The sequence below is a fragment of the Podarcis pityusensis genome (assembly GCF_964106645.2).
Source record: "Podarcis pityusensis genome assembly, chromosome: 9".
NCBI classification, from domain to species: Eukaryota; Metazoa; Chordata; class Lepidosauria; order Squamata; family Lacertidae; genus Podarcis; species Podarcis pityusensis.
The window spans coordinates 1936620-1964440 of record NC_138034.1 but is presented as its reverse complement, the minus strand read 5'-3'; the positions used below and the strand labels follow the sequence as shown (position 1 = coordinate 1964440).

Below are 27821 nucleotides of genomic sequence, written 5' to 3'. Positions count from 1 at the left end.
GGAAAGGGATTAAAAAGGACCTGGGCATTTGGAACAGATTAAACCTATCCTGGAGCGGAAGATTAAAATGAATATCTTACTGAAGATGTTGTTTCTCTTTCAAATGATACCTGTGATCAAAGGGACATCCCAGTTTAAAGATTGGCAAAAAACTCTATCAAGATTCATTTGGCAAGGAAAGAGACCTAGGATTAAATTTCAACTATTGACAGATAAGAAGGAGAGAGGAGGGTTCTCTGTACCAAACTTGAGGTTATACTATGAAGCATCTTGTTTATGCTGGATAAAAGAATGGATTATTTTAAAAAATATTGATTTATTGGACCTTGAAGGATATAATAATAGATACGGATGGCATTCTTATCTATGGCATAACAAGGTGAAAATACACAAAGGTTTTACAAACCACATCTTCAGGGGTGCCTTATACGACGTATGGGACAAAAATAAAAACTTGCTAGAGAGAACTACACCCTGGTGGTTATCCCCGACAGATGTGTTAATAACTAAAAAATTAAATATGGAGGGAAAGAGAATAACTTATGAAGATATATTAGTGAAAACAGAGTACGGGTGGAAAATTAAACCATATGAGGAAATAAAAGATGGGCTTACAGGATGGTTACAATACCATCAGGTAAATGGTTTAGTAAAAGAGGATTAAAAAAAGGGATTCAGTGAGAAAAAGTCAAAATATCAAATAGACATCTTGGAAAGCAGAACAAAACTCCTGTCTAAAATGTACGATTACCTGCTGGAATGGGATACTAAGGATGAGATGGTTAAAGAAGTTATGATAAAGTGGGCTGTTGATTTTGGCTATAATACTGAATACGATAAATGGACTAAACTATGGAACGAAGGGATGAAATTTACAGCGTGGTCAACCTTAAGAGAGAATTTGGGGAAAATGATGTACCGGTGGTATATTACCCCGGTCAAATTGGCCAAAATGTATAAATTGAACAATAAAGCCTGTTGGAAATGTAAATAAAAAGATGGGGATCTCTACCACATGTGGTGGGATTGCGAAAAGATGAAAAAGTTTTGGGACCTAATATATAATGAATTGAAAAAACTTTTCAAGTACACATTTCCGAAAAAACCGAAAATCTTTTTATTAGGGATAATAGGGAAGGAAGTAAAAAAGGAAGACCATAAATTATTTCAATATGCTACTGTAGCAGCCAGAATACTTGTGGCCCAAAAATGGAAATTACAGGAGACCCCAACGATAATAGAATGGTAGGCCAATTTTTTTGAGTACACAGAATTAGCTAAAATGACACATAGAATTCGAGACCAAAAAGGTACAAAGTTTGAAGAAAAGTGGGGTAAATTTGTGGTATATATAAGAAATAACTGTAGAAGTTTAAAAACTACGGCAGGGTTAACATAAATCCTGTGATGTGTATAGAAGGTCAATAAGAATCTACAAAAGAAGATATGTTTTAAGAAAACCGACGCAGGGAAGGAAGGAAGTCGCGGCATGAAGATACGCAATGTAAATAAGATGACACAAAATGTTGATTGTAAAAGATTGTTTTATTTGTTGTTTTTGGAAAATTTAATAAAAAAGCATTAAAAAAAAAAAGGAATTGAGGGAAGCATCACTGGGCATGTTTTTGCCCAGGTCTGCTCTTCTGTGTTTCTCTAAACCCAGAGGTTAATTGGTGCTATTAATCTGTTTTTGTACAGATAACTTTTGTTTTGAGTGTGTGATGTTAGTAAACAGAGAACAAACAAGGAATATATATATTGCAAAATTGCATTTTGGAACAACTGATGTAAGGTTGTGTTGTGTACACACATTTCATGCTGTTTTCTATGGAAAAACTCTTGGTGACGACAATTATTTTGGGTGGATCGGTAGCTGCTTATATAATGTTCTAGCACCAAAATAGGTTTTTACCTGAATAAAATTGTGGACATACTTTAAAAAAAAGAAAAAAGAAGACAAAGCTGGGCAGGAAGAGGAGAGACCAAGGAGAGGACAGATCTTCTTATTGTCACCCTCCAGTTTTATCTTTTCTCTCCTGTGAACAGGAATCCAAATCTTTCTGTCATCCTTCTGCTGAGCTATGTAGTGCCAGGAGGTCAGGTTGGGAGACGATTGGCACCCCTGAACATGAGCATATTCTAGCAATTCTTCTTTAGGAAAGAGCAGATAAAAGAGCAGACATATCCCTGTGAAACAGGAGTATCAGGAATCATTTGTTGACTTAAAAAGAAGAAGAAGAAGAGGAGGAGGAAGAAGAAGAGGAAGAGGAAGAAGAACAAGAGGAACATTTAAAATCCATGGCCAAGTTTCTGTTTGTGCTATGGCTTCTTGTAGCCAAAAGGAAAGCAGTATCGGAATTGTTTTACTTTAACCATGTTGAGATTAGTAAACTTTTGCTTTGTTCATGGGTTTTAAAGATGTTGCAACCCATCCAGAGCCCTCAAGATAGGGATGGGTACATGGGCGAAGCCAGAATTTATGTTGGGGGTGGGGTAGAACCTTAGTTGGTTAAGTATTTTGTACTGATTTACTTGATTGGGGGGGGGCAGCTGTCCCTCCTTGTCTACACCCATGGAAGGCTAGATAGTTAAAGCAAATCTTACATCTACAGTGACCACCAGACATTTGAGCAAATGTGAGGTATATACTTGCTTGTCAGTAGGGACTGTGATTGGATTATTTGTCAAGATTCCTATAGGAAAGGTTATGTCCTTCCTTTTGCCCAGTTGCCTTTCTTCTGCCAGACCTGCCCAATTCCTGACAACTTCAGAGTAGGTCTCATTCTGTGTGCCCCCACCTTCAGAGGTGAGCTGGTTGTCAACCAGAGATAATGTCTCGCAACTCAATCCGCTGATTTACCAGGCAGCTGTGCCATTTGGAAGAACAGCTGCCCTGAAAGTGCCCACGGATGCCACCCGACCTTGGCCTCCCTTAACCCCCCTTGCAAAATCTGGGGACTCCAAGCAGTGCCAAACAGCTGGATCTAGCCACTCTTTTCATTTCCCATAATAGAGTCAACACTGTTCTGGAGCATTATGGGGGGGGAAAGGGTGTCCAGAGACAGCCACTCAGCAAGTCCATCATGGCCCACTGACAGGGAACTCTGCCCAGACTGGGCCTGCGCAAACCTGGAGCCAGCTTTGACATTTGGATATTAGGTTAAACAAAAATTCCACAGATGTTTAAGGATATTTAATTATTCCCGCTTCTGTGTGGATTTCTGCCTACCATTTTTAAAGTAGCCAGCTTCCATTTTTTACAACATACTATTATGTTAGCATTTTATTTCTGCACAACCTTAGAAATCGCATGCTCAAAAGGCAGGAGAGAAATATTTCATAGAAATTAAATTTGTGAAACAAAAAACAAGGCATTGTTCCAATAGTAACTCGGCAGTGTGGTTATCCAACCGTTTATTTGAATCTGGGTGAGTCAGCTGCACATCAACATATCCTGCCTATAAAGGATAACTAAAATGGTTTGTTCTTAAAAATCATTCAATCAAGATTTGTCATTTATTAATAAAGAACCTCTTCTATTTTTTTGCTTAACACAAAAAATAAATTTAAAACACATACAGTTTGAAAAATAAATTTATTTGAAAATGTTTTTAAGTGTTTATCTTGAATTAAAGTCCACACATTGGCTGTTTTACTGCAACATTTCTAAAGCCAACTCACACAAGCATCCATTCCCCAAGTGGTAAAACTTCAGGAACTTCACCAAGGCGGCAAAGGCAAATTCTGTCATTTATTCTATGCTACAACATGGAGGCAGAAAACCAGCAGTATAAGCTTGTTAACCTCAGACAGCGATAATTAGAATATATTCCGAAATGTTGTCGGCTCAGGTTCAGAGATACAATTTTTAAATTCAGAATGCAAAGTGTTGGCAGCAGAGCAGGTCCCAGGTGGTTTACAGGGTTAAATGGCAGATTAAAGTCAGCAAACTAATTTCTTAATTTTAATCTTATTAAGGAAACGACAGCTGTCTAGTGTTACCATTTCTGTACAAGGTCCCTGAGATGAGCATGAAATGGTTTATGAATTAAAACAAGACACCCCCACTTAAACACAAAGGTTTGCAAAATTCCACTTTCCATGTATGTTGTTCATAGAATCATAAAAATGTAGATTTGGAAGGGACCCCGAGGATCATCTAGTCCAACACTCTGCAATGCAGGAATCTCAACATGCAGTCCCCATTTAATCTGAAACCATACCGGACCCTGCACAGGTCTGCAAATATGCTAGCAGTTTTACCGCTGCACCACTGGGATTATGATTTATTCAATTGATATACCACCCTTTATGAAAATGTCCCAGGGTGCAGTACAACATTAAAAACACATTACAGAACATCAATGATAAAAACACAGTAAAAAGCATACAGACAGCCTAATAATAAAATAGTCATCATAATAATAGTCGCCCCCCCCCCCCTTCACAGGCCATAGAATATTTAATAGCCATAGGCCTGGGTAAAGAAGAATGTTTTTGCCTGGTGCCTAAAGACATGTAACGATGGTGCCAGGTGAGTCTCTCTGGGGAGAGCATTCCACAATCAAGCCACCACAGAAAAGGCCTGTTCTCTTGCTGCCACCCTCCAAAACTCTCAGGGAGAAGGCACACAAAGAAAGGCCACAGATGACAAGCACAGGGTCTAGATTGGTTCGTATGGGGAGAGGCAGTCCTTAAGGTATTGAGGTCCTGATCTCTGTAAGGTCAACACCAGCACTTTGAATTGGGCCCAGAAGCTAATCAGCAGCCAGTGCAATTGTGCCAGATTATATGTGTTATATGCTCAAATTGTCTTGTTCTGGTGAGTGATCTGGCCATTGCATTTTGTAATGGCAGCCCCACGCATAATGCATTGCAGCAATACAGCTTGGAGGTTGCCAGAATGTAGGCCACAGAAGTTAGGCTCTCCCTGTCCAGAGAGGGATGCAGCTGGGCCACCAGCCGAAGCTGACAGAAGGCCACCTGAGCCTCAAACAACAGCAGTGGACACAGCAGCACCCCCAAGCTATGTACCTGCTCCTTAAGAGGGAGGGAAACCCTATCAAGAGCAGGCAGTCTTCCACCTATCTGGTCTAGGGAACCATCCACTAACATTGCCTCTGTCTTATCTGGACTGAGCTTCAGTTTATTGGATTTAGTTAATTGGGGCATTTCCTGTTTCCCCTGCCCAGCATCACACACCTCAAAGCATATCCAGTATGCAAAGAGCTTATTATAATAGTTGAATGTAATATGATTGGTGGCTGCTTTGTCTTAGGTTCCCTAAATCAGCTTGAACCCTACAATCTGTCTACCTCTGAAGCATGGTTGTGCTTTTCTAGTAAATCCCTCCTATTTTTCCTAAGATTTGGCTGCAAGAAACTATGTACAACTTAATTCACAGCATGTTTACATGTACTTTGTCATGCAATGGTAAAAAATGGGTGCATTGTATACTGGGATGCACCAGAGCTCCATAGCAGAGCACATGCTTTTCAGGAATAGGGTTTCCTGGCTGATCCCGGGCATCTTCCCCTATAGGGACCAGGCTGCAGGCGATGGGGAAAGATTTCTGTCTGAGACTCTGCAGAGCCACTGCCGGTCTGGGCAGACAACCCTGGGAAGGACAAATGAACAGTCTGACCTGGCTTGTGACAGTTTCCTACGTTCCTATGATATTTTAAAAGAAAGATTTATAATGAAATTATAACTTGATGTCTGGCAGAACAAGATGTTCTTCTCTACCTGCCAAGCCAGAGTAGCACTGCTGAAGCTTTGTTGTTTAGTCGTGTCCGACTCTTCATGACCCCATGAACCTAGAGCACGCCAGGCTCTGAAGCTACATCCGTGCAAACTCCTCTACCTGCCACAGGTGATGGCCCAGACACATGGATAAGCTACTGTTTTCCACATGCCTCGGATCAGCAACTTGTGTGAAGCCCAGCACATTTATCATCTGCTTATTTTCTCTTTTTTTATATAAAATATTTATTGAAATTTTCAAGTGTTACAACATAAAATAAAAGCAGAAGAAAATACAAAATAAAAATAGTTAACAAAGTAGAAAAAGAAAAAAAAACCCTTCCAACCATAGAAATACAAATTCAAAAATAAGAAAAAAAGACAGGGAAAAAAAATACAATTTAAGAACATTTAAAAACAAATTCATTATTCTCGAATCCTCAACTGTCATTACCTTCTTTCTTTGACCTCCTCCTCCTCCCTTTCTTTGTATCCTAGTTATTAATTATCCCAGCAAATCCTTTCCATATTTCATAATATTCTGTCATTACATTACCCTAAACAGTTTTAATCTTATCTTTCTATAAGAAAATAAACCTTAAAGCTTAAAACTTAAATCTTATCCTTACCAACTTCTCATAACCATAATATTCTTTCATAATTCTTTAAACATCTTTACTAAAGCCGAGTAATTTCATTCCAACATTTTTCTGACATTCATCAATTTTATAAAACAGTTCTAATGGTAGAAAAAAGAAATACAAACAGATCCAATCTTCATCCAACGTCCCTTCCTCCTGGTTCCGGGTTTTGTCAGTCCTTATTATCCCATCGATCTGGCCCATTAACCTGGCAACCTTATATCCGAAGCCCTCAAGTCTCTTCCATGTCCCTTTCGCAGCTCTTCTTCATATTTGTAACTGTATTTTCCCTTGTCTCCTGCTCGTGGTAACTCCAGCTTGGCAATATTTTTGACCCTTCTCGACAGATCAGCCCCTTTTCCATATTCAACACTAAATTCCATGTGATGTTTAAAAACATGTTTCAAAAACCCTCCAAAATCAAGAGCCCCCACAGTCCCAAACATCTCTCGGCCCATTGCCAGATTTGAAAAGTCCAAGCATCCCAGCATAGGGGGGTCAATCCAGCCCCCCATTTCCAAGCCAAACCAAACTTTTTCTTTCCAAATCTGGCTTTTTCCAAGTTCATTTGTCAAATCCGAAAGCTCATATTCCTGTTGGGCCTGTTCTGTCAGGACGCACTCCTGATTTAATTCCTGGGTGGGCTCCACATATTTTCCCACTGTCTGTTCAAAATTTCCCACTGCCTGTTCAAAATTTCTAGTCGAAGTCCTCATCAAATTCACCTTCTCATGTAACTGTTCCAGTAGGGCATTTGTTTTGTAGAAAGCACACAACAAAGCTTCTGAATACATTGTCCTGCAAGGTCAAATGCCTATTCCCACGATTGTAATCTGTAAACAGCTGCCGGCTCCCTGGAGTTGGTTACAGTTTCACAGTCTCCCTCTAGGGGAAAAACTTCTATTTGATCTTGCAACAAAGTTTCCCTTTTTGAAATACTTTGTCAATATTTGTTCCTTTGAAATGCAAAGGGAAACAGTGGAATCGCTATGTTTCTCTTCTTTTAGCTATCTGTCAAAAACGTTTGTCTCTGGTCAATGAACTTCAAACGTCAGTCCTGACACCCCGCTCCAGGATCAGGACGGAGGAAAGTTGCTTTACTTTAAACCTCGCTTTAAACAGTCCAAAAAAGATCCCCCTTCTTCTCCTGCTGTCGAAGGGGGGTTCCACAATTTTAAATGAAGAAATCCAATCCTTTAAAAGCGATTTTCTGAGCTCTAGTTTACGTTGTCTTTGCTTTATTCTGTCTACAGAAGAACGGAAGGCTGACTTCCTGTTTAGACCTTCCCGTTCAGTACCAAATTGAAATAGATTTTTAAGATCCAATTCCTTTCTGCTCGCAAGTCCCCATCTAATGTCCAGTTGTTCAAAGTCTAAGTACTCACGGGTGCTTATTTTAGAGTCCAAATTGTCCCAGGAAAAAGGCAGCGCTCTCCGGCAACGGCTATGCGGCTTCGCTCCACGGAAATAGCAGTTGACTCACAGCACCGCACCGCTTCCCCCTCTTCACTTCGGAGCCCGTTAGTGGGTTCCTTTGCGAGTTGGGGGGGGTGCTAAAGGTGCCCGCCGAGTCCCATGGTCACAGGCTTCATCCGCCTGTGATTTTTGAAAGGGTCCCCGCTTTGCCGTAGCGGAGAAGACCCGTTTCCCGCGGAGCTAGTCCCTCCAGTTCAGAGGGAGTCCGCCATTGCCGATGGCGCCACCCCGGAAGTCCATCTGCTTATTTTCTCAAGTCAAAGGAAACGGGGGGGGGGGGGGAGAAAGTTAGAATTGGAAACGTCATAGAATTTACTATGGTTTTTCAAATTTTAAGTCTGGCTATGGCCCAGTTTGCACATCATGGAAAACCATAGTTAATGGTTTGCTGTGAACATGGAGGTTTGCACTTTCCTTAGCATGAGCAACAAATCATGATCCTTAGCTTAGTGTTAGGCCAAAACCATGGATCATTGTTTGTTTTGCTCCAACTACAACTACTAAGTCAAGAACAAGACTTGGAAACACATCATGATTTGGAGTGAATCAAGCAATTATCCTCAGTTTGGATATAATGCTAGGCAGTGATCATGGTTTGTCACTCCTGCTCATGCCAGGGGAGGAGGGAAGTGGATGCAACATGTGTTCATGGTAAACCATCAACTATGGCTTACTGTAACATGTGAATGCACCCAAAAGCTCCAAAATGCAAAATCATGAAAATATTTTAGGGATTTGTAGCTGGTCTTCCTACAAAAATCTTACATTAGGTAATAAATGCAAGTATTCCATTTCTTAAAAGTGAATTTCCAAGCCATGCAGCTACAGAGAAAAGGTTTGAATCTTTAGTACTGTACAGTGGTGCCTCGCAAGGCGAAATTAATTCGTTCTGCGAGTTTTTTCGTCTTGCGAAGCACGGTTTCCCAAAGTCTTCAAAATCACCAAAGTCTTCAAAAACCTCAAAAAAGGCTACCACACCACGTGCTATGAGTTGCTCCTTGAAGTCACCCTGGGTATTAACGGTTTTAAGAAAAAGGAAACAAACTTGCAAGACGTTTTCGTTTTTTTCGTTTTTCGTCTTGCGAAGCAAACCCATAGGGAAATTTGTCTTGCGAAGCAACTCAAAAAACGAAAAACTCTTTTGTCTTGCGCGTTTTTCGTCTTGCGAGGCATTCGTCTTGCGAGGTACCACTCTACCTTGAAAACAATAATAAAAAACAAGAGTGCTTCTGTTTGCCCACACTTGCATGCATATGCACACTCATACACTCTCTCAAACCTCAGATTTAACTGCCTAACATGAGATAGATAGATAATAGAAATCTGTATGATTTATATGAAGGTTGATTCTATTTCCCAACTTCCAATGAAAATGAAATATTTGGAGGTGATGAAGTGATTAAGCACTCTAGCAAGCTGAAATATTTCCATAGCTTAACTACTCTAATCTGTCATTTTATTAGCTATAGAGACATAGGCCAGGATCCAAATAATTACTAGTTTGTGTGTCCAATTAGGATGTGGACCTGCGTTGTTTCATACAGTCATAGCCACACATGGCAACCTCTTACTTGGGTTTTCAAAAGCAGTTGGGGATACAGCACATTGGCTTGCTGTTCAAGGGTGGAAAGAAGCCCTTTGGAGCATGTAAAGAAGCTGCCTCTCTAGGTGACAGCCATTTTTTCTACAGCAAACACTATTGATTATAAATCTGTGTATGAGTTAACTTAACCACCTGACTTTTGTGTTTTTAGCAGGAAGCACCACAAGTCTTTCTTGCAGCTGCTTCTCTCTCTCTCTCTCTCTCTCCCCCTCTGTGTGTGTGTGTGTGTGTGTGTGTGAGAGAGAGAGAGAGAGAGAGAATATATATATATATATATATATATATATATATATATATATATGTTGCCTGGAACTATATGACAGAAAGGTGGCCTATAAATGCAATAAGTAAATAATCTGCATCCACTTCTCTTTGCTGTGTTGTTTCCCCTGTGTTGAATTTTAGATTGTAAACTCCTTGGGGCAAGGACCTGTCTTTCTGCTTATATTAAATTGCTATAAGCCACCCTGAGTAGTGTATAGGCACCAGAAGCACAGGATAAAATGTCTATCTAAATATATTACTCCTAACCAAATCACAATTCTGCACCAGATATCGCAATGTTTATCATACAGGTATACACAAACACGTGTCAAACACACTCAGTAGCAAATCTGAGCAATTTATGAAGCAGCTATGTGAATCCTCTTCTTACATTCATTTGTCGGTTTTGATATACAGGTCTTGTTGACTTTCTGCACATGCCTCTAATAAAACTGTTCATCTCTATGGCTCATAATATTAAATGTATCCTCTATTTTGTAAGATTGAATGTTTTATTAGAGGGCAGTAAGGGAACCAACCCTCATCTTTCATGAACAAATGCAACTTTTTTCATAGCACTGTCTACCCTGCTGATCTAATAATACCAGCAAATCCAAAACAAAAGGCATACCGTTAAACCTTTGCTAAAATAAAGCTTTATCTTGTAGACATTGGATTAAGGTTCTGAGCTGCCCCATGCTGCCAGGATTTTGGGGAAAGAGATGAGGATAACAGTGCATATAATCTCCTCACATCCACCCCAAGGGAGACATAAACAGGTATGTTATTAAAATACCACTGGGGCCTTTCATTTTCTCTTTTTTAAAAGGATAATGTGTAACAACAACAAAGAAACCCGAATGAAACCAAAAGAAACAACTAATATCAGGAGAGATTGTATGGGATACATCCAAGGGGACAGACACTGCTGGGAAACACAGAGTTGTCTTGCTGACAACCTTCCCAAAAAGAAAGTTGGCCCTGCAGGCTATTTTTCTAGCACCGCAGAAGTGTTGCCCAGGCGAAACGTTTGCTTCACTTTCCTCCCTCCAGAGCCGATTTCGCTTGACAAATCCACCTGCCTTCTTTTCTTCCTCTTGGCCCTCCAGCCACCATTGTCCGGAGGCCTGGCAGAGCTAGCAGTATAAAGACACCTTCAGATGTAAGAACTGCTTAGAAGCAATAATTTCACAAGGAGTGGCACCAGGCTGAGGTGGGAGGAATACCTTTCAATGGAATAGATTTGGGAAGCGTCGGACCTCTGCCATACAATCCCACACTAGGCCAAGTTCCTTTGCCTGTTATTCCTCTCCTACCAACACCTCACCACCTCCCTGGTCCTAAGCCACGCTGGCAAGTTGTCTGGAGCTCTCGTTCTGTCTTGGTCCTTTCCTTTCTTCAGCTCCACCCAAGGGGCGCTGGGGGTTCACGTGTCACCACCACCAGCATGAGAACCCCGAGGCGTCCTATGATGCTTACGGAACAATTTGTGGCAGGCTTCCATTACCTCCGAAGGGCTCCTCAGCACCCAAACGCTGCCCTCATATAACCCGACACTTCTTTCTCCATGGCACGTCACAGTATCTCTAAACTGGTGTTTTTAAATCATTGCGTAAACTGCATAAGCATATCTTCTCTATCATATTTTCTTGGAACGTCAATGTAATTTATGACTGAAAAGTTTCTCTGAAGGGCCTCATCTAAGGTTTTTATTCTAAGTTGTTTGCTTTAAAGGGGTTTATAAATCTGCCAGTTCTGTGTTAATACTTGGCAGACAAGAGCTTACCCTCAGTTATATAACAACATGGACAAGATGTTTGGCATTTGCCTATTGCGCTTGGTAACCATATTGGAAATGCCTCTGATGATTTTTAGAGAGTTGTCTAATGGAAGCTCCTCTGTAGAACAGTCCATCTACAGCAGAGAATGTGGAAGAGACTAACCTTAACTAATACTGGCCTGGTTCACCTGCAGTGCTAAGACAAACTATGGCTGAGAGAGCGAGAGCGTGCGCGCCTGTGGATACTATGCTGCTTGCCTCCTATTCCAGCCCCAGCTCCACTGCATTATCTGGAGCTCTGTCATGGTTTGGTTTAGTGTTATGTGTCAACTTGGGCTCATGTTTTGTCTCCCCAAAACAAACTGCAAGCAGAAGATGAACAACCAACCTCAGTTACAGCTTGCAAGACAAACGACAAGCCTGGGTTTGTAAACAAGTCTAAGCCAAACCATGGCTTAGCTCCAGGCAGCACAGCTGGAGGAGGGAGCAGGGAGTGTAGCCACCACAAGTTTTGCTCTGGGTACCCCCACACTAACATATGCTCATTGAGTCATAGTTTTGTTTCAGTTTGTGTGCAAACTGAGCACTAGTCACAAAGGAGTTTTTCCATTCACGCTCCCATTTGTCCCTCCTTAAGTATTAGGCTGTTTTCTCTTCCTGACACAAGCACAACACACCCAGAGCACTGCTCTGTTGCAATGGCAGGGAAAAGAGAGGCAGGAAATTGCTGCCTGTACCTTTACAAACTAATTGAATTTTCAGGTACTTCTGAAATGACCTCTGGTGTCTCATGACTGCTGAAATCTAGAGGATCATCATATACAATAAACATGTCATAGTGACCCTAAAATCAGTAACTGCAATGACTGTGAGATATATAGCGTTCTGCACTTGTCTGGATACCATGTAGGCTTCTACTAGAATTACATAGGATGCTTCCTTTTATGATTAGTTCTTTTGAAGCCCTGAAATTAGTATTTGCCAAGGTTTATCTATGATTAACTGTATGCCTGTCCTGAACCTGCAATTGGAATCACTGCCAAAGGTACCATAGAAATCCAGCAACCCTCACAAAAGGCTCTATTCACACAACTTGGAAAGCAGTTCAGCATTCATTAGGAACTTCCTTCTTTTAAGTTCCACGTTTCTCTCATGTGCCCGCCCTCCCCTTTTTGCTGCTCATTTCCTACACACCCTCAGCCTAGATGCCAGTTTCCCCCATCAGTAGAAATTGGAGGAAAACTTGCCTGCAAAGTTTGCATGTGTCCTCCCTCTTTTCTTCCTTCTTCAACGGAAGGGACAGGAGGATGAGGCAGAACTAAAATGGGGTCTGGCTGGGGAGTGCAGCGGGGTGACATGAGACTTGCATATACACAACAGTCTGGTAGACTGGAGGTAACCAAAAATAATTTGCAAAGGTATTCAAAACCTGTAGGGTTTCAAAACCATTGCCCAACGCAAAATTATTTCAATGAGTCCTCTAGTTTCAAAAGAATCATCTCAAAATTACAGATCACAAGTAGCACAAAGCTTCTGCAACAGATCCCACCAACATAAATAATCAAAGTCAAAAGCCTGTGCATGATGGCCTCTCAGTTCCAGGGGAGGGGGAACACATGATGCACCGGCAGAGCAGTTTTTCAACCGGTGCTGAGGAAGTCACTTCAGCTGCCAAGTGGCTCCATGTGGGCACAAAATGGAACCTATGGCAAGCTGGCACCTAGCATAGATTTGGGGCAGCATCTTCCTATGCTCTTGACTGACAAGATAACTTTCTCTGTACAAATACGCAACAACTGCAAGTCCAAGCATGTGAAAATATACTCAAAGCCATCTAAAATAATTTTAATATTTTAGTAATTTTAGAAGGGTTGTCTGTGTTATCATCTAGTCTCATCTAGTATTTTATCTATCAGCAGTTTCATTGTATTTCTGTGTTTTCATTGTAAGCTGCATTGAAAGAGTCTCAAAAGGTGGCATATAAACATTTAAAATAAATACATAGCTTAAAAACTTGCTCTGGCGTCAGGCCCTGCCTTGCACAAAGGATTTCAAAAGCAGGACACAGCCATATAAAACCCTCTGCAAACCAACTATCATTTACAGATCAATAAACAGGAAGGCCAGATAGAACAAGAGCCAGAAAAATAGTTCTAGCCACCAATGATGCCATTAATTTACTGACCGCGAAAAAAAGGCAAGGGAAAAAACATCCTACTCACTTCAGAGGGATTCGTGAAACTGCATTCACACTGGCCGAAGTTGTCACAACTTGAAGGACTTGTTCCAGGGCTGTAAATCCCCCTGCCACGTGAAATGCAACCTGATCTGCTGTATTCTGCGTTGAAAACATAAAAAGTAAGAGTAATTAGTCCAAGTATTTACTGATTTATCAGGCAATGTTTTGTCTGACTGCACAAGTTTACTGTTCAGTGCTATATAGAACTCTTGTACACATTCAAATGCAGCAAACCTTTGAGAACTAGGCATGAACTCCCCTCAAGGATGTAAGAAGAGCTAGCTGCTGGATCAGGCCAGAAGAGGCCTATCTAGACCAGTATCCTGTTCCCACTGGGGCCACCCAGATGCCCCTGTGGAAAACCCACAAGCAGGACCAGAGCACAAGAGCCCTCTCCCTCCTGTGGTTTCCAGAAGCCTTGCTGCCTCCATCTGTGGAGGCAGAAGCACAGCCTTCCTTTCTAGGAGTGATCAACATCCCTCTCCTCCTCCGTCAATCTGTCTAATCCTCTTTCTTGGTTGGTGGCCATCACTGCCTTCCGTGAGAGCATGTTTCTTCAATGCCTGCTCATGATGCATGTGTGCCTGATTAAAATGTTGACTACAAATGGTTCAGCCAAGCACCAAGCTTTCCATTGAGCTAGTGGGGTTCTTTGACTTCCAGGTATTGGATCCTCCATGCCACTGAAGTCCTTTCAGTTTCAAAAGAAGTTTGCCAAAAGACATAGGAGGCAGCTATTTGAGCAAGGTAAACCAATCCTTTTGGTGTGCAGAACCAGTCACACAGTTCTTTGGGTCTCAGCCAGATAACCGGGGGAAAGAAAAAGAAACACCTCTCGCTTTGACTATATTTTGGAGAAACCTTGGCAACCACTAGTGGGAACTACCTATAATCAATTCTATTGTGAATGAGCAAACACACGAACCAAGCCATGCAAAGCAAAAGGACCTTATTACTGCCCCCCCCCCCCGATGATTGATGCTCCTTGCTTTAGGGATTGTTTGCTTTTGGTTATGCCAAGTCTGCGCACAGAATGTATGAACTTAGGTGACATTTGGGCAATTTGACCAGGACACAGAGAACTACACAGCTAGTTCCACATGCTCAGAGGGAGGAGGGACCACACAGGGGAGGTGCCGCAGTGCAGCGGAAGAGTACATGCTTTGTGTGCGGAAGGTCACAAGTTCAATTCCTGACATCTCCAGCTAAAAAGAAAAGAGATCCATGTGGAAAAGACGTATGCATCCAACTGTTGCCGCAGCTGGAACATCCAGCAGCTGAATACCAACAGAAATTGGTATTCATGGAGACATGGGCTTGCAAGCAAGATGAGGAGAGCTGTTTAGCTAGGGGAAAAGACTAGAGCACTGGAGCCTAAGAGGAAGAACTATCTGCAAGACTGACAAGGCAAGCAACAGGAAGCTCGTTAGGAAAAGCACGGTGCCAGCACTAGCCTGACAGCAAGAGAGAGTTCTTAGAGTCGACCTTTCAACCCCAGCTTCCTTCTAACCAGAAGAAGTCCTGATCCTGAAAGCACTTGGGTTGGAGTCTCTGTCAGAAGCAGAGCTGGGGGGGAGAAGACTTCACCCTGCAATGAAAACACCTTTGAGTTCGCCACTGTCCAAGGTGTGACCACAGGCAGAAATGGCCATGTGTCACAAATCTAAACTTGGGGCGTATATCCAAATCTCTGGATTCAAGGGGGTCTCATTGTTTCTTCCTGCTCTGGAGGCTAGGACTTGAAAAAAAGGCTTCAAGTTGCCAGAAAGGAGATTCCAACTAAACATCAGGAAGAACTTTCTGTCAGTAAGAGCTGTTAGACAGTGGGACTCTACTTCCTTGTACGTTTTTAAGCAGGGATTGGATGGGCATCTGTTATGGATGCTTTAGCTGAGATTCCTGCATTTCAGGGGATTGGACTAGATGACCCTTGGATCCTTTCCAACTACAATTATATTATTATTCTAATTGCCATTTTGTTCATCCCCTCTCAGATCTGGCTCCATCAATGTGCATCCCCATGATTAGTCTGACCAAAGGCCACAGGCTCTTCCTCCCCAAGAACTGAGGCTGTAATATCTGAATTTGCTTATTTTCCTTTTCCCTACTTGTCCTTTTTCATATTTTTTTAAATTGAATTACTACCAGTTATTTTAAACTGTGAAATGCTATGAGTGCTTTTGCAGATAGGAAATATATATATGGAAGGAAAGAAAACAGCAGGCCCTAACAGACAAAGCTCTTTGTATTCATATATGTATACTGTATTTAAAACACCCTTTAAAAAACTATTTGGTTCAGATTTGATTAGACACAGAAGAAAGCCTGCACCTTGACCGTGTGGCTCCTTTATTTCTCTACCTGACACAACACCTTAATGGATCTGAATCTGCTATGACTTTAGTGGCAGCTGATAGGATTACAGGCTCCCTTCCAATACTACAGCTCAGCTACATGCCAGCAAAAATGACAGCCTAAACCTGAATTACACAGACTGGGAACCCATCCAATTATTAACTAAAGTAACTGTTATTACCTAACCTAATCAAAGGAGAAGCAGCTGTTAATCTTTGGTGGCCCATAGAGCAGTGGCGGTCAGGCTGGATGAACTGTCTTTGTACTTGACTCTCCCGCAGACAATAATTACGTCCTTTGTGATCAAGGCCCAGGTGGGGGTGGGGAGAAGAGCTTCCTTGGCTGTAGGCAAAGGCAGCAGATGGGAACAAGGCTCTGCACATTCATTTACAAGGCAGAGGTGGGTGTCTGGGTCTGGAAGCTGTAGGATTGGAAAAGCTGAAAATCAGCTGGCTAACTACTTCATTATTTTAAAAATCCTTATGTTTCCTTTAAAAATGTTCCACAGACTCTTCTGCAGCCAAATTACAAACGTCAGGTGCCTTTACCAATCTGTTAAAGCTCATAAATGGTTTTAACTGGTTTATTATCATCACAACCACCACCAGGCTTTAAACTTTTATAATCATAGGATGTTGACCTATCTATTAAATATGTAGGCAGATTGAAATTAAGTACTTGCAAGAAACCCCCCCCCTTATTTTGTTTTTAGAAGATGCACATGTATCTTCTAACAATCATCCTCTTAAATGAGGCATTCCCTCATCTCCCTCATCTCTCCTACAGGAGGGAATGCCTCTTCTAAGAGACTACTTGCCATGTTAGCCTTTGGACAAACGTACTGAAAATAGCCTAATAGTAATAATAATAATAATAATAATAATAATAATAATAATAATATGTTAACAGATTAATTAGAATGCCTGTTTATTCATGTTGGGATTTTGCCTAGGTGCTTTGATCCAGCTTTCTCACAGAAGCAATTAGTGAGTTGGCGGAAGGCCAGGAAGTCTGAGCAGAGAAGTTTTTCTGCCTGGTGATATGGGAACCTTGGATACAATTTTGCTCTTGGTCGAGGTCACCCATATAGGCATAATGACTCACGACTCCTCTGGTTGGTCTGTTGGTGTGTGTAGGAGAGGCTTGGAGTCAGCTGAAGTTGAGTTCAGTGTGAGAGAAAGTTAAGATCCATGTCTGTATCTTGTATATGCAGTGGTACCTCGGGTTAAGAACTTAATTCGTTCTGGAGCTCTGTTCTTAACCTGAAACTGTTCTTAACCTGAAGCACCACTTTAGCTAATGGGGCCTCCTGCTGCTGCCGTGCCGCTCGAGCACAAATTCTATTCTCATCCTGAAGCAAAGTTCTTAACCCGAGGTACTATTTCTGGGTTAGCGGAGTCTGTAACCTGAAGCGTCTGTAACCCGAGGTACCACTGTAGTAACTTGTGAGTCTACTGTAAATAATAAACCTGTAAGTAACCAAGTTACTAATGAGCAGCATTTTGTTCCTGGTCATCCTGTCAGCTTCCAACAAGATACTTCCAGAAAGTCTGCGTATACTCTGCAATATTCAACAATTCAATCAAAAAGTTTTAAATTGTTACTCTAATTGATGAATACTGTAAATCTATTACATGTCACAACCCTAATTTTTACTATATTGTTTTACAATCAGCCGCAGAGCAAGCCGATCGGGCGCCTGGGGTGGTGCGTGTGCCCTGCGCCCAGGGGAGGGCCAGCCAGGGCAGGACGCTCTGCGGGGCCTCCGGAGTCTGCCTGCCTCCTCCCACTCAGCCGTCCTACAGCTGGGGGGGGGGAGGGCAGCCGGCGGACCGTTTGGGCAGCGCAGAGCCTGCAGGAGCCCAAGCCACCGCGTCACTCCCAGGAAAGACGTGTGGCTGGGGTGTGCTGCAGGCCCTGCGGTGAGTGCCGCCCGGCATTCTGTCACCCCCCTCAGTGGGTACACTCGGGGCGCCCCGCCCCCACCTCACCCCCCTTCCTCCGCCCCTGTTTACAATCACAAGCAATGTGTGTCAAAGATATTTGGTGAAGAAAACTCTGGCATGCTCCTCAACCTGAGAGAGGCATAGAGACATTCCTCCTGACTCCTCAGTAGCAGCCTACCACTTACCTAAATAGCCTGGGTGAAATCCTATTGGTCCTTCTAGCACCATTGCGCTGGTGAAAGTGTCTGCTTGAAGAGGTGGACAGGAAGAGGCTTTTTATGATTTCCCCTCTGCCAGGCAACCACTACAGTTTCCCAAAAACCTGTTTGAATGCTTTTTCTTGGGGGGAGGGTTTACTGGTGGGAGGAGGAAATTGGCAAAAATTGTCTCCCTCACCTTTAATCATCCGTTAGCAGACACCTCTGATTGGATAAAAAAAACCTTGATCTTCGAAATGGCAGCAATTGCCTACAAATCACAGGAAGGATCAAACTGCAAAACTGAAAGCAATTTGAACCCAGCTTCAAAATGAAGGTACAATGAGGGTACAAATTGCTTTACACTGAGAGAAAGTACTAAGGTTGTTCTTATCAGCTCTGCATTTATGAAAGTGCTGAAGTCACATTCAAGGGAGGCTTTGTGGCTCTACACAGCAAACAGATGTAGCTCAGTGCGTCTCGTTTGCATGCAGAACATCCCAGATCGAACCCACCAGCAATTCCAGGCAGGGCTGGGAAAGTCTCCTCTTGGGAACCAGAGAACTGCTTGTGCAGATGGACCAGTGCTCTAACTTGGTGCAAGTGTCACAGTTTGATTGTTTTAAAAGTTGCCCTTCTTGGTAAATGCCATCGGCCAACTAAGACACTAAAGGTTATAGGGATGCATATTCCAAGCTGCACCTTAAGCCTGTTTCTACATCTGAGTCGGTTTGTGAGGACCTCGTTTTCACTGAAAAGGTAAAAAAAAAAAAAAGTGTCTTGGCATAGGCCATGATATTAAAGGTCACACCATGAAAATCAATGCATAAAATGGCCCAAAATAACTTTTATTAACTACAGTACTTGGGTCTTATTAAGAGCCTAAAAGAAATGACTGGATAGTAAAGGTAAAGGGACCCCTGACCATTAGGTCCAGTCATGGGTGACTCTGGGGTTGCAGCACTCATCTTGCTTTATTGGCCAAGGGAGCCGGCGTACAGCTTCCGGGTCATGTGGCCAACATGACTAAGCCGCTTCTGGAAAACCAGAGTAGCGCACGGAAACGCCCTTTACCTTCTCGCCAGAGCGGTACCTATTTATCTACTTGCACTTTGATGTGCTTTTGAACTGCTAGGTTGGCAGGAGCAGGGACCGAGCAACGGGAGCTCACCCCGTCGCGGGGATTCGAATTGCTGATCTTCTGATCGGCAAGTCCTAGGCTCTTTGGTTTAACCTACAGCGCCATCTGCATCCCCGACTGAATAGTACCCTTGTAGAAACAGTGGGAACCTGTTGCTACTTTCAAAACACAGTAAAGAAAATATTTAATTGCAGTGACGCAATTTCCCCAATCCATAAAATCAATACATTTGACAAAAAGCTAATACTGATTTGTTCATTAGTAATCTTCAGTATAAACTACTTTAGATTTATAGCAATAAGTACAATCAAATCTACTTGGCTTCTTCCAGCAATGCTTGTCTTCCTGCCACTTGATCCAAAAGGCAGCTCTTTAAACTCCTTGGGTGGAATATAATAATAATAATAATAATAATAATAATAATAATAATAATAATTTATTTGTACCCCGCCCATCTGGCTGGGTTTCCCCAGCCACTCTGGGCGGCTTACAACAAAGATGAAAAATACACTAAAATGTCACATATTAAAAACTTCCCTGAACATGGCTGCCTTCAGATGTCTTCTGAATGTCAGGTAGTTGTTTATCGCTTTGACATCTGATGGGAGGGCGTTCCACAGGGCGGGCGCCACTACCGAGAAGGCCCTCTGCCTGGTTCCCTGTAACTTGGCCTCTCGCAGTGAGGGAACCACCAGAAGGCCCTCGGAGCTGGACCTCAGTGTCCGGGCAGAACGATGGGGGAGGAGACGCTCCTTCAGATATACTGGACCGAGGCCGTTTAGGGCTTTAAAGGTCAGCACCAACACTTTGAATTGTGCTCGGAAACGTACTGGGAGCCAATGTAGGTCTTTCAAGACCAGTGTTATATGGTCTTGGCGGCCGCTCCCAGTCACCAGTCTAGCTGCCGCGTTCTGGATTAGTTGTAGTTTCCGGGTCACCTTCAAAGGTAGCCCCATGTAGAGCGCATTGCAGTAGTCCAAGCAGGAGATAACCAGAGCATGCACCACTCTGGTGAGGCAGTCCGCAGGCAGATAGGGTCTCAGCCTGCGTACCAGATGGAGCTGGTAGACAGCTGCCCTGGACACAGAATTAACCTGTGCCTCCATGGACAGCTGTGAGTCCAAAATGACTCCCAGGCTGCGCACCTGGTCCTTCAGGGACACAGTTACCCCATTCAGGACCAGGGAATCCTCCACACCTGCCCGCCTCCTGTCCCCCAGAAACAGTACTTCTGTCTTGTCAGGATTCAGTCTCAATCTGTTAGCCGTCATCCATCCTCCAACCGCCTCCAGACACTCACACAGGACCTTCACCGCCTTCACTGGTTCTGATTTAAAAGAGAGGTAGAGCTGGGTATCATCCGCATACTGATGAACACCCAGCCCAAACCTCCTGATGATCTCTCCCAGTGGCTGCATGTAAATGTTGAAAAGCATGGGGGAGAGGACAGAACCCTGAGGCACCCCACAAGCCCAGGGGTCTGAACACTCAACCCCCACCACCACTTTCTGAACACGGCCCAGGAGGAAGGAGCGGAACCAGTGTATGACAGTGCCCCCAGCTCCCAGCCCCTCAAGACGGTCCAGAAGGATGTTATGGTTGATGGTATCAAACGCCGCTGAGAGATCCAGCAGAACTAGGAAGATTCCTTCATGGGTCCCTTTGGATCCAATCTTCTGTGTATTCTGAGATCCATGCACTTATGAACTCATTGGGTGTGAATACCTTCAGCCACATCAGAACACAATAAATTACTATCTGAAATCTACCCCCTACCCTCAAAGTGGTATAAAACCTCAAAGTGTTTAAAGCCACAATGTATTGATAACTGTCATTGGAAGCAACCTTGTTTTATTTTATTAAAATTATATCACACCTCTTTTCCAAGGAACTCAAGGTGGCAAACACGGTTCTCTTCCTTCCCATTTTATCTTCAGAACAACCCTGTGAAGTAAATTAGGCTGAGGAAGTATGACCAAGGTCACCTGATAAGTTTCATGGTTGAGCAGGAATTTCAACCCTGGTCTCTCAAGTAATATAGAAATATAGGGCTATTCTAAGTTCTTTACAAAGTTCCGCTCTTCATCTAGCATAGAAAAAAGGTAAGGTAAAGGACCCTGGATGGTTAAGTCCAGTCAAAGGCGACTATGGGGTGCAGTACTCATTTTGCTTTCAGGCTGCGGGAGCTGGCGTTTGTCCGCAGACAGCTTTCCGGGTCATGCGGCCAGCATGGCTAAACCGATATGGAAAGCTACAAATTCCCTCTCCCTCATTTAAGTAATAAAGCTTCTGACATTTCTTTCAGAAAGGAGTTTGATTACCATGCAAGCTATTCCAGTAGAAATTGCAACCTCATTGAGATCCCAGTAACAGTTCCTTAGTGTAACAGTGACTGGAAAGAAAGTTTAACATGCAGTCATCTGGCCTGTGGGACGTTTGCTAAGGCAGGTAGAAGCTATTGGCAAGGTGAGTTTAGCCTGGGTGTGAAAACCCTACCCAGTCCTTACTTAATACAGTAGGCAGTAGGAGGTGCTGTGATCATACTGGGGATAAATGTGTTCAAAGTCTAATTTACTGGTTTAGGGTATATGGGAATCCTTTGAATCTGTATTGAGGTTTATAAAGAGTAATTATGCTCTCTTACCTGTGACCACAAAGTTACTATTTTAATAGGGATGGGGCTTTTGTGTGTGGGGGGGGTTGTTTTAAATTGTTTTACTTTGAGAACTAGTAGTTTTAACTTGTATTTGTATTTTTAGCTTACTTTTTTATATTAGTTAAGTTATTTTCCTTTAAGGGGGGAGGACAGGGCTGACTGCGAGTGGGAGCCAGCCAGCAGAATGGCTGGGGCAGGATGCACCAGGGGTGGGTGGGTGTGTTTCAGTGAGCACAGTAAGGCACGTACTAAACACAGGTTTCCCTGCTAGAACTGCAAGACGTACACCACTGCTGACCTAAAAGCACAAGAAAGGTTGGCTCCAATATGCTCAAAATCCTATAAATAAGAAACAGAAGTTTTGGGATTCTGTTCTGTAGAGGGATGAAACAAAATTGGAACTTTTTGGCCCCATGGATCAGCGCTAAGTCTGGAGGAAGAAGAATGAAGCATACGCTGAAAAGTACACTGCCTACAGTGAAGCACGGTGGTGGCTCAGTGATGCTCTGGGGCTGCTTTGCATCCTCTGGCACTGGATACTTGCAGCATGTGGAAGGCAGGATGGATTCACTGAAGTACCAGGAAATCCTAGGAGGAAACGTCAAGCCGTCTGTGAGGAAGCTGAAGCTTGGGCGTCATTGGACCTTCCAACAGGACAATGATCCCAAGCATCCCTCCAATTTCACCCAGGCTTGGTTGCAGAAGAAGTTCTGGAAGGCTCTACAGTGGCCATCACAGTCACCTGACTTGAACCCCGTAGAATATCTCTGGTGGGATTTGAAGAAGGTGGTTGCAGCACACAAATAATATTACTGAACTGGAGGCCATTGCTCAGGAGGAACGGGCTCAGAATCCTCAGGAACGCTGCCAGAAGCTGCTGTCTGGCTATGCATCTGGTTTGCAGCAGGTCATAGCAGCATAAGGCTGCTCTACTAAGTACTAAAGATGCTTGCCGTGAAGGGGTTGAATAATAGTGAGACTGGAGAAGCCACTAGAAGTTGCAATTTCAGTTGAATTTGGGGGAACCACCTGAAGCATCAGTTGTGTTGAGCTATTTCAATTGCTTTTGTTTGATTGGCTCATTTCAAACAGTTGAAAGTCTGTAAATTTTGATAATAAACCTGATTTGCAATGGGGCATAGCTGTCAACATTTTCCTTTTCTTGCGAGGAATCCTATTCGGAATGAGGGAATTTCCCTTTAAAAAAGGGAAATGTTGACAGCTATGCAATGGGGGCTGAATAATTTCGATTGCAACTCTCTATATATTCCTATGGTGTGAAGGCTCTGGGATTATTCTTGGCAGGGGTCCGAGACTAGCAGCATCCCCATCACCACAGGCACACAAGATGAATTATTCAGTTTCTGTGCCAAGAAAAAACTTAAATTCTCTGCAAAAAACAAATGACGTAAACTGGTGTATATTCAGAGATGCTTATTTTTTTAAAAAAACAGAGAAAGGTCAATTGGCAAACTTTTTTGCTGAAATTATTTGAATCTTGGCAGAATTTGCAATTCATTCCTACTGCCCACTCTCCAGAGTGTTATTTTTTATTCATTCAAAGCACTTATACCTTCCCCTTTAGCCAGAAAGGCTCTCAAAGTGGCTTAGAAGCAATGAAAGCATCAACCCCCCCCCCAAAGAAAATCAGGCTTACATTCTAAACATACCTGACATGAAAGGGGAAAGGGAGGGGGAGGGGGAGGGGGAGGGGAGGGGAGGAAAGAGAGGAAGCAAACTCAGGCACCCAATTATCAATATTAATTACTGATTTCTTAACATGAATTACAGTGGTACCTCGGGTTACATACGTTTCAGGTTACATACGCTTCAGGTTACAAACTCCGCTAACCCAGAAATAGTACCTCGGGTTAAGAACTTTGCTTCAGGATGAGAACAGAAATCGTGCTGCAGTGGCGCGGCGGCAGCAGGAGGCCCCAATAGCTAAAGTGGTGCTTCAGGTTAAGAACAGTTTCAGGTTAAGTACGGACCTCCGGAACGAATTAAGTACTTAACCTGAGGTACCACTGTACTACAAATGACACAGGAGCCATTTCATCAGTGAAAGAGATGGGACACTAAGGCCTCTCCAGCTGTTCTCCCTAAAAACTTCTCTCTTCCAGCTGGTCATCACAAGAATGGAAAAAATAGTGCAATCAGAGGAATTTGAGCAGAAGCCTTTGAGGATGTTTGTCTCCTGTAAGGTAAAGGTAAAGGGACCCCTGACCGCTAAGTCCAGTTGTGGCCGACTCTGGGGTTGTGGCGCTCATCTCGCTTTACTGGCCGAGGGAGCCGGCGTATAGCTTCCGGGTCATGTGGCCAGCATGACTAAGCTGCTTCTGGCGAACCAGAGCAGCGCACGGAAACGCCCTTTACCTTCCCGCAGGAGCGGTATCTATTTATCTACTTGCACTTTGACGTGCTTTCGAACTGCTAGGTTGGCAGGAGCAGGGACCGAGCAACGGGAGCTCATCCCGTCACGGGGATTCGAACCGCCGACCTTCTGATTGGGAAGTCCTAGGCTCTGTGGTTTAACTCACAGCGCCACCCACGTCCCTGTTTGTCTCCTGTACTGTTTGCCTATTTTTCAAATGCAAGCCTGCTTAATAACGTAGGCCTTACTTGTGAATAGATACGTAAGGGATTAATCTTCACTGAAGTTGCTGGAACTTGTTTTTTCAGTAAAAGTATGCCTAGGAATAGATTAAAAAGTTTACTTTTTATTCATACGTTACACTGAATACTGAGCATACACTAGAAGACTCCCATTTTCAGCTGTTGTGATTTCAAGCCCAGTCAAAGACAACACCATATTCCTGCCAGCACTGCTCCCTCTAGTGGCCAAGTTGAGGCATCTGTACCCCCCCGTGTGTGTGTGTGTGTGTGTGTGTGTGTGTGTGTGTTTTTAAAGGAAAAAAACAAACAGCAGGACATTTATGGACCAATACAGTTTTACAACAGAGCTTCCTGGAGAAAAAGAGTTTCAACCTCCCCATAAATAAAAACCAAATTGGTGCTCAGATTAGGCAAGATCTATGATGCTACAAAATGCATGCTGGGCCAGTTTGCTGGGTCTTCTGATGTGGGGTGTGGGGGCTGTACAATGGAAGCTACTGGTTGACACAAGTAAGGCCACATTCCCGCCCCCCGAACACAGGCACTGAGTTGCACCCAACATTTTTTTTTTGGGGGGGTGACATCATGCATGCAGTGTACGTGACACCCCATGCATTGCGCGTTGCATGCGTGACCTTCGCCTGTCAGGCTGCCGCGGCACAGTCTGGGGCGGCATCCCTTCAGGCCTCCTGGCCCCATCTTTGTGGACATGGGGGGTGTTGTAGAGGTTTCTGCCCCATGGAGATGGTGCACCTGTCCTGAACTGTTGCAGAAGAGGAAGATTCTTCCTCCCAATAAACGTGGAAGGAGGAGAGGAAATAAGAAGCGACAACACGAACCCACGAAATATTTGTGCAAAAAAAGCAGGAAAAAGTGGTGTCCCCAAAGCAGCGTGAATGAATATTGGTGGCCCTCCAGATGCTAGCGATCATTAGGAAAGGAACTGAATATAAAACTGTCAATATCATCATGCCATTTTACAATTCTATGGTGCAACCACATTTGGACTACTGTGCAGTTTTGGTAGAGTTGGAAAAGGTTCAGAAAAGGGCAACCAAAATGTTCAAGCAGATCAAGTGACTCTTTTATGAAGAAAGCTTTTTATAGTTTAGAGAAGTGGCAAGTAGGAGGTGACATGATAGAAGTTTATAAAATTAAGCATGTCATGGAGAGAGGGGGCAGAGACAGACTTTTTTCCCTCTTTAGAACTTGGGAAATCCAATGAAGCTGAATGTTGGAAAGACAGATAAAAATACGTCTTCAAACAGCATACAGTTGACCTATGGAACTCACCCCCACAGGAGACAGTGATGGCCACCAACTTGGGAGGTTTAAAAAGAGGACTGGACAAATTCATCTATCAAGATGACTTATCAATGGCTACTAGCCCTGATGGCTGTGCTGTGGCTCCATAGTCCAAGGCAGCAATGCTTCTGAATGTCAGTTGCTGGAGGCAAGAGGAAGAGAGAGGCTTTTGTGTTTGAATCCTGCTTGCAGGTTTCCAGCAGGTATCTGGTTGGTCCCTGGGAGAACAGGATGCTGGGTGGGATGAGAAAGGGGCCTTATGTTCTTGCCTCAGAGGTCTTTCCCCACCCAACTACTGGAGATCCCTCAAGTGGAGATGCTTCCGCTTCCAGAGGGCACCTCATCGCCCGCTGTAACTGCAAAGAGAAGGGGTAGTTCCAAAGCCTTCCACCCTTGTGCATCTTTTTGACCTCCATCCTGTACTCAGTTTTGAAACTGTTGCTAGCAGATGTTAATTTTTTATGTGTATATCGGGGTGGAAACTTCTGGACCCCCAACTGTTTGATGAAAAACTCCCATAATTCCTCCCCCCCGGGCATGCTTGCTTGGGCGCATAGGACTAGAAGTCCAAAAACATCTGAAGTGCCACTGGTTCCCCATCCTTGATTTAAAGAACTTATAAACCATCTACCATTCACTGCAGTGTACCAAAAAATAAAAGAGAGAAATAAATAAAAACAAAACACAATGTTTAAAAATCACAATCCATTAAAAAAATGCTAATTTCATCTGTAAAACCAACAGAAAGAATGCTACCCCCTTTCACACTTAGTATAAAAAAGAAAATACATCTCTAAAGAAATTGCAGGAACTCCTAAGAGTTCCAGATACTATAAAAATCTACTGATATGGTGATTTTGCTTCAACTCTTAGATGTATATTTTTAAAAGAAACTTTCAGTGTATCCCCCTTCGCCTCGAAGCTTCAGATGGGACAGCCATGGCAGCAATGAGCCACTTGCTACGGTCCTGACAATGTGCAGATTCTAGAGTAAATAACCAAGCCGGACTCTGCACCGCTGAGGCCAACCATTCCCGACTGTCTCTCCACTGTGATAAACACTGTCTGCCCACAGTCCCTTGTATTTGAAAGTTACGACAAACATTGGACTGAAATGTAAATATCTGACATCATGACTGGTGAAGCAATGGACGGCAAATTTATCTAAAAAACAGAATGAAACCCCAAAATGTTGTTTGACGCCTTGTTTTCTTTAAAAAAGCCAACCTTAGTGGTCACTAAGGGAGCACTCAGAGGAGGTCAGGAGTGTTGTGCTTTGTTCTTAAAAAAATACACACAGCAAGTGAAGTTGCTGAATGATATAGACTAAAGACATTTTAAAGCTAAAGAAGCGAGGACTCCTACAGCAATGCTGAAGTCAAGATATGGTATTAAAAAGGCATCATGTTTCTCTGCCAAATGAGAAATGCCCTGGAAGTGGGAAAGGAGAAAACAAAACTTTCCACTTTTGATCCATGCTGCTTTCATATGGGTTCACCCGTAAATTGTACCATCTTGTTTTTGCACCCATCTTCTTAAGAAAAGACATATTCACTGGAAAACTCCATATAAAATATTATTTCAATGTATTTTCTCTTAAAATATGCATTGAGTGAATGTGTTCTCCCTCAAATATTGCACCTTTAAACATACTTTGATATTTATTTCTGTTTTTGGACTGGGAAAGGGGGTTGATATGTCTGGGGAAAGCGAAAGCCAGAGAATAAACAAGTTCCAATCTGCAAATCAGCCGAGGAGGCTCAGATCAGGTCAGTTTGCATTAAATTTTGCAACAAGCAAATCCAACAAGCAGCCCCAGGTGGAAGAGGTAAGGACTCTAAACTATTTTTGCAGGGATCG

At 43.1% G+C, this 27821-nt stretch overlaps 1 protein-coding gene across 8 annotated transcripts in view; it reads right to left on the bottom strand.

Moving 5' to 3' along the window:
- Nucleotides 1-27821, bottom strand: part of SCAPER (S-phase cyclin A associated protein in the ER) — a 227172-nt gene that overhangs the window by 65650 nt on the left and 133701 nt on the right. For all 8 annotated transcript variants that reach the window (XM_081021507.1, XM_081021500.1, XM_081021502.1 and 5 more), the window contains one exon: nt 13729-13844. In XM_081021507.1, the coding sequence (XP_080877633.1) occupies nt 13729-13844 (116 nt within the window). The remainder of the gene's footprint in view (nt 1-13728; nt 13845-27821) is intronic.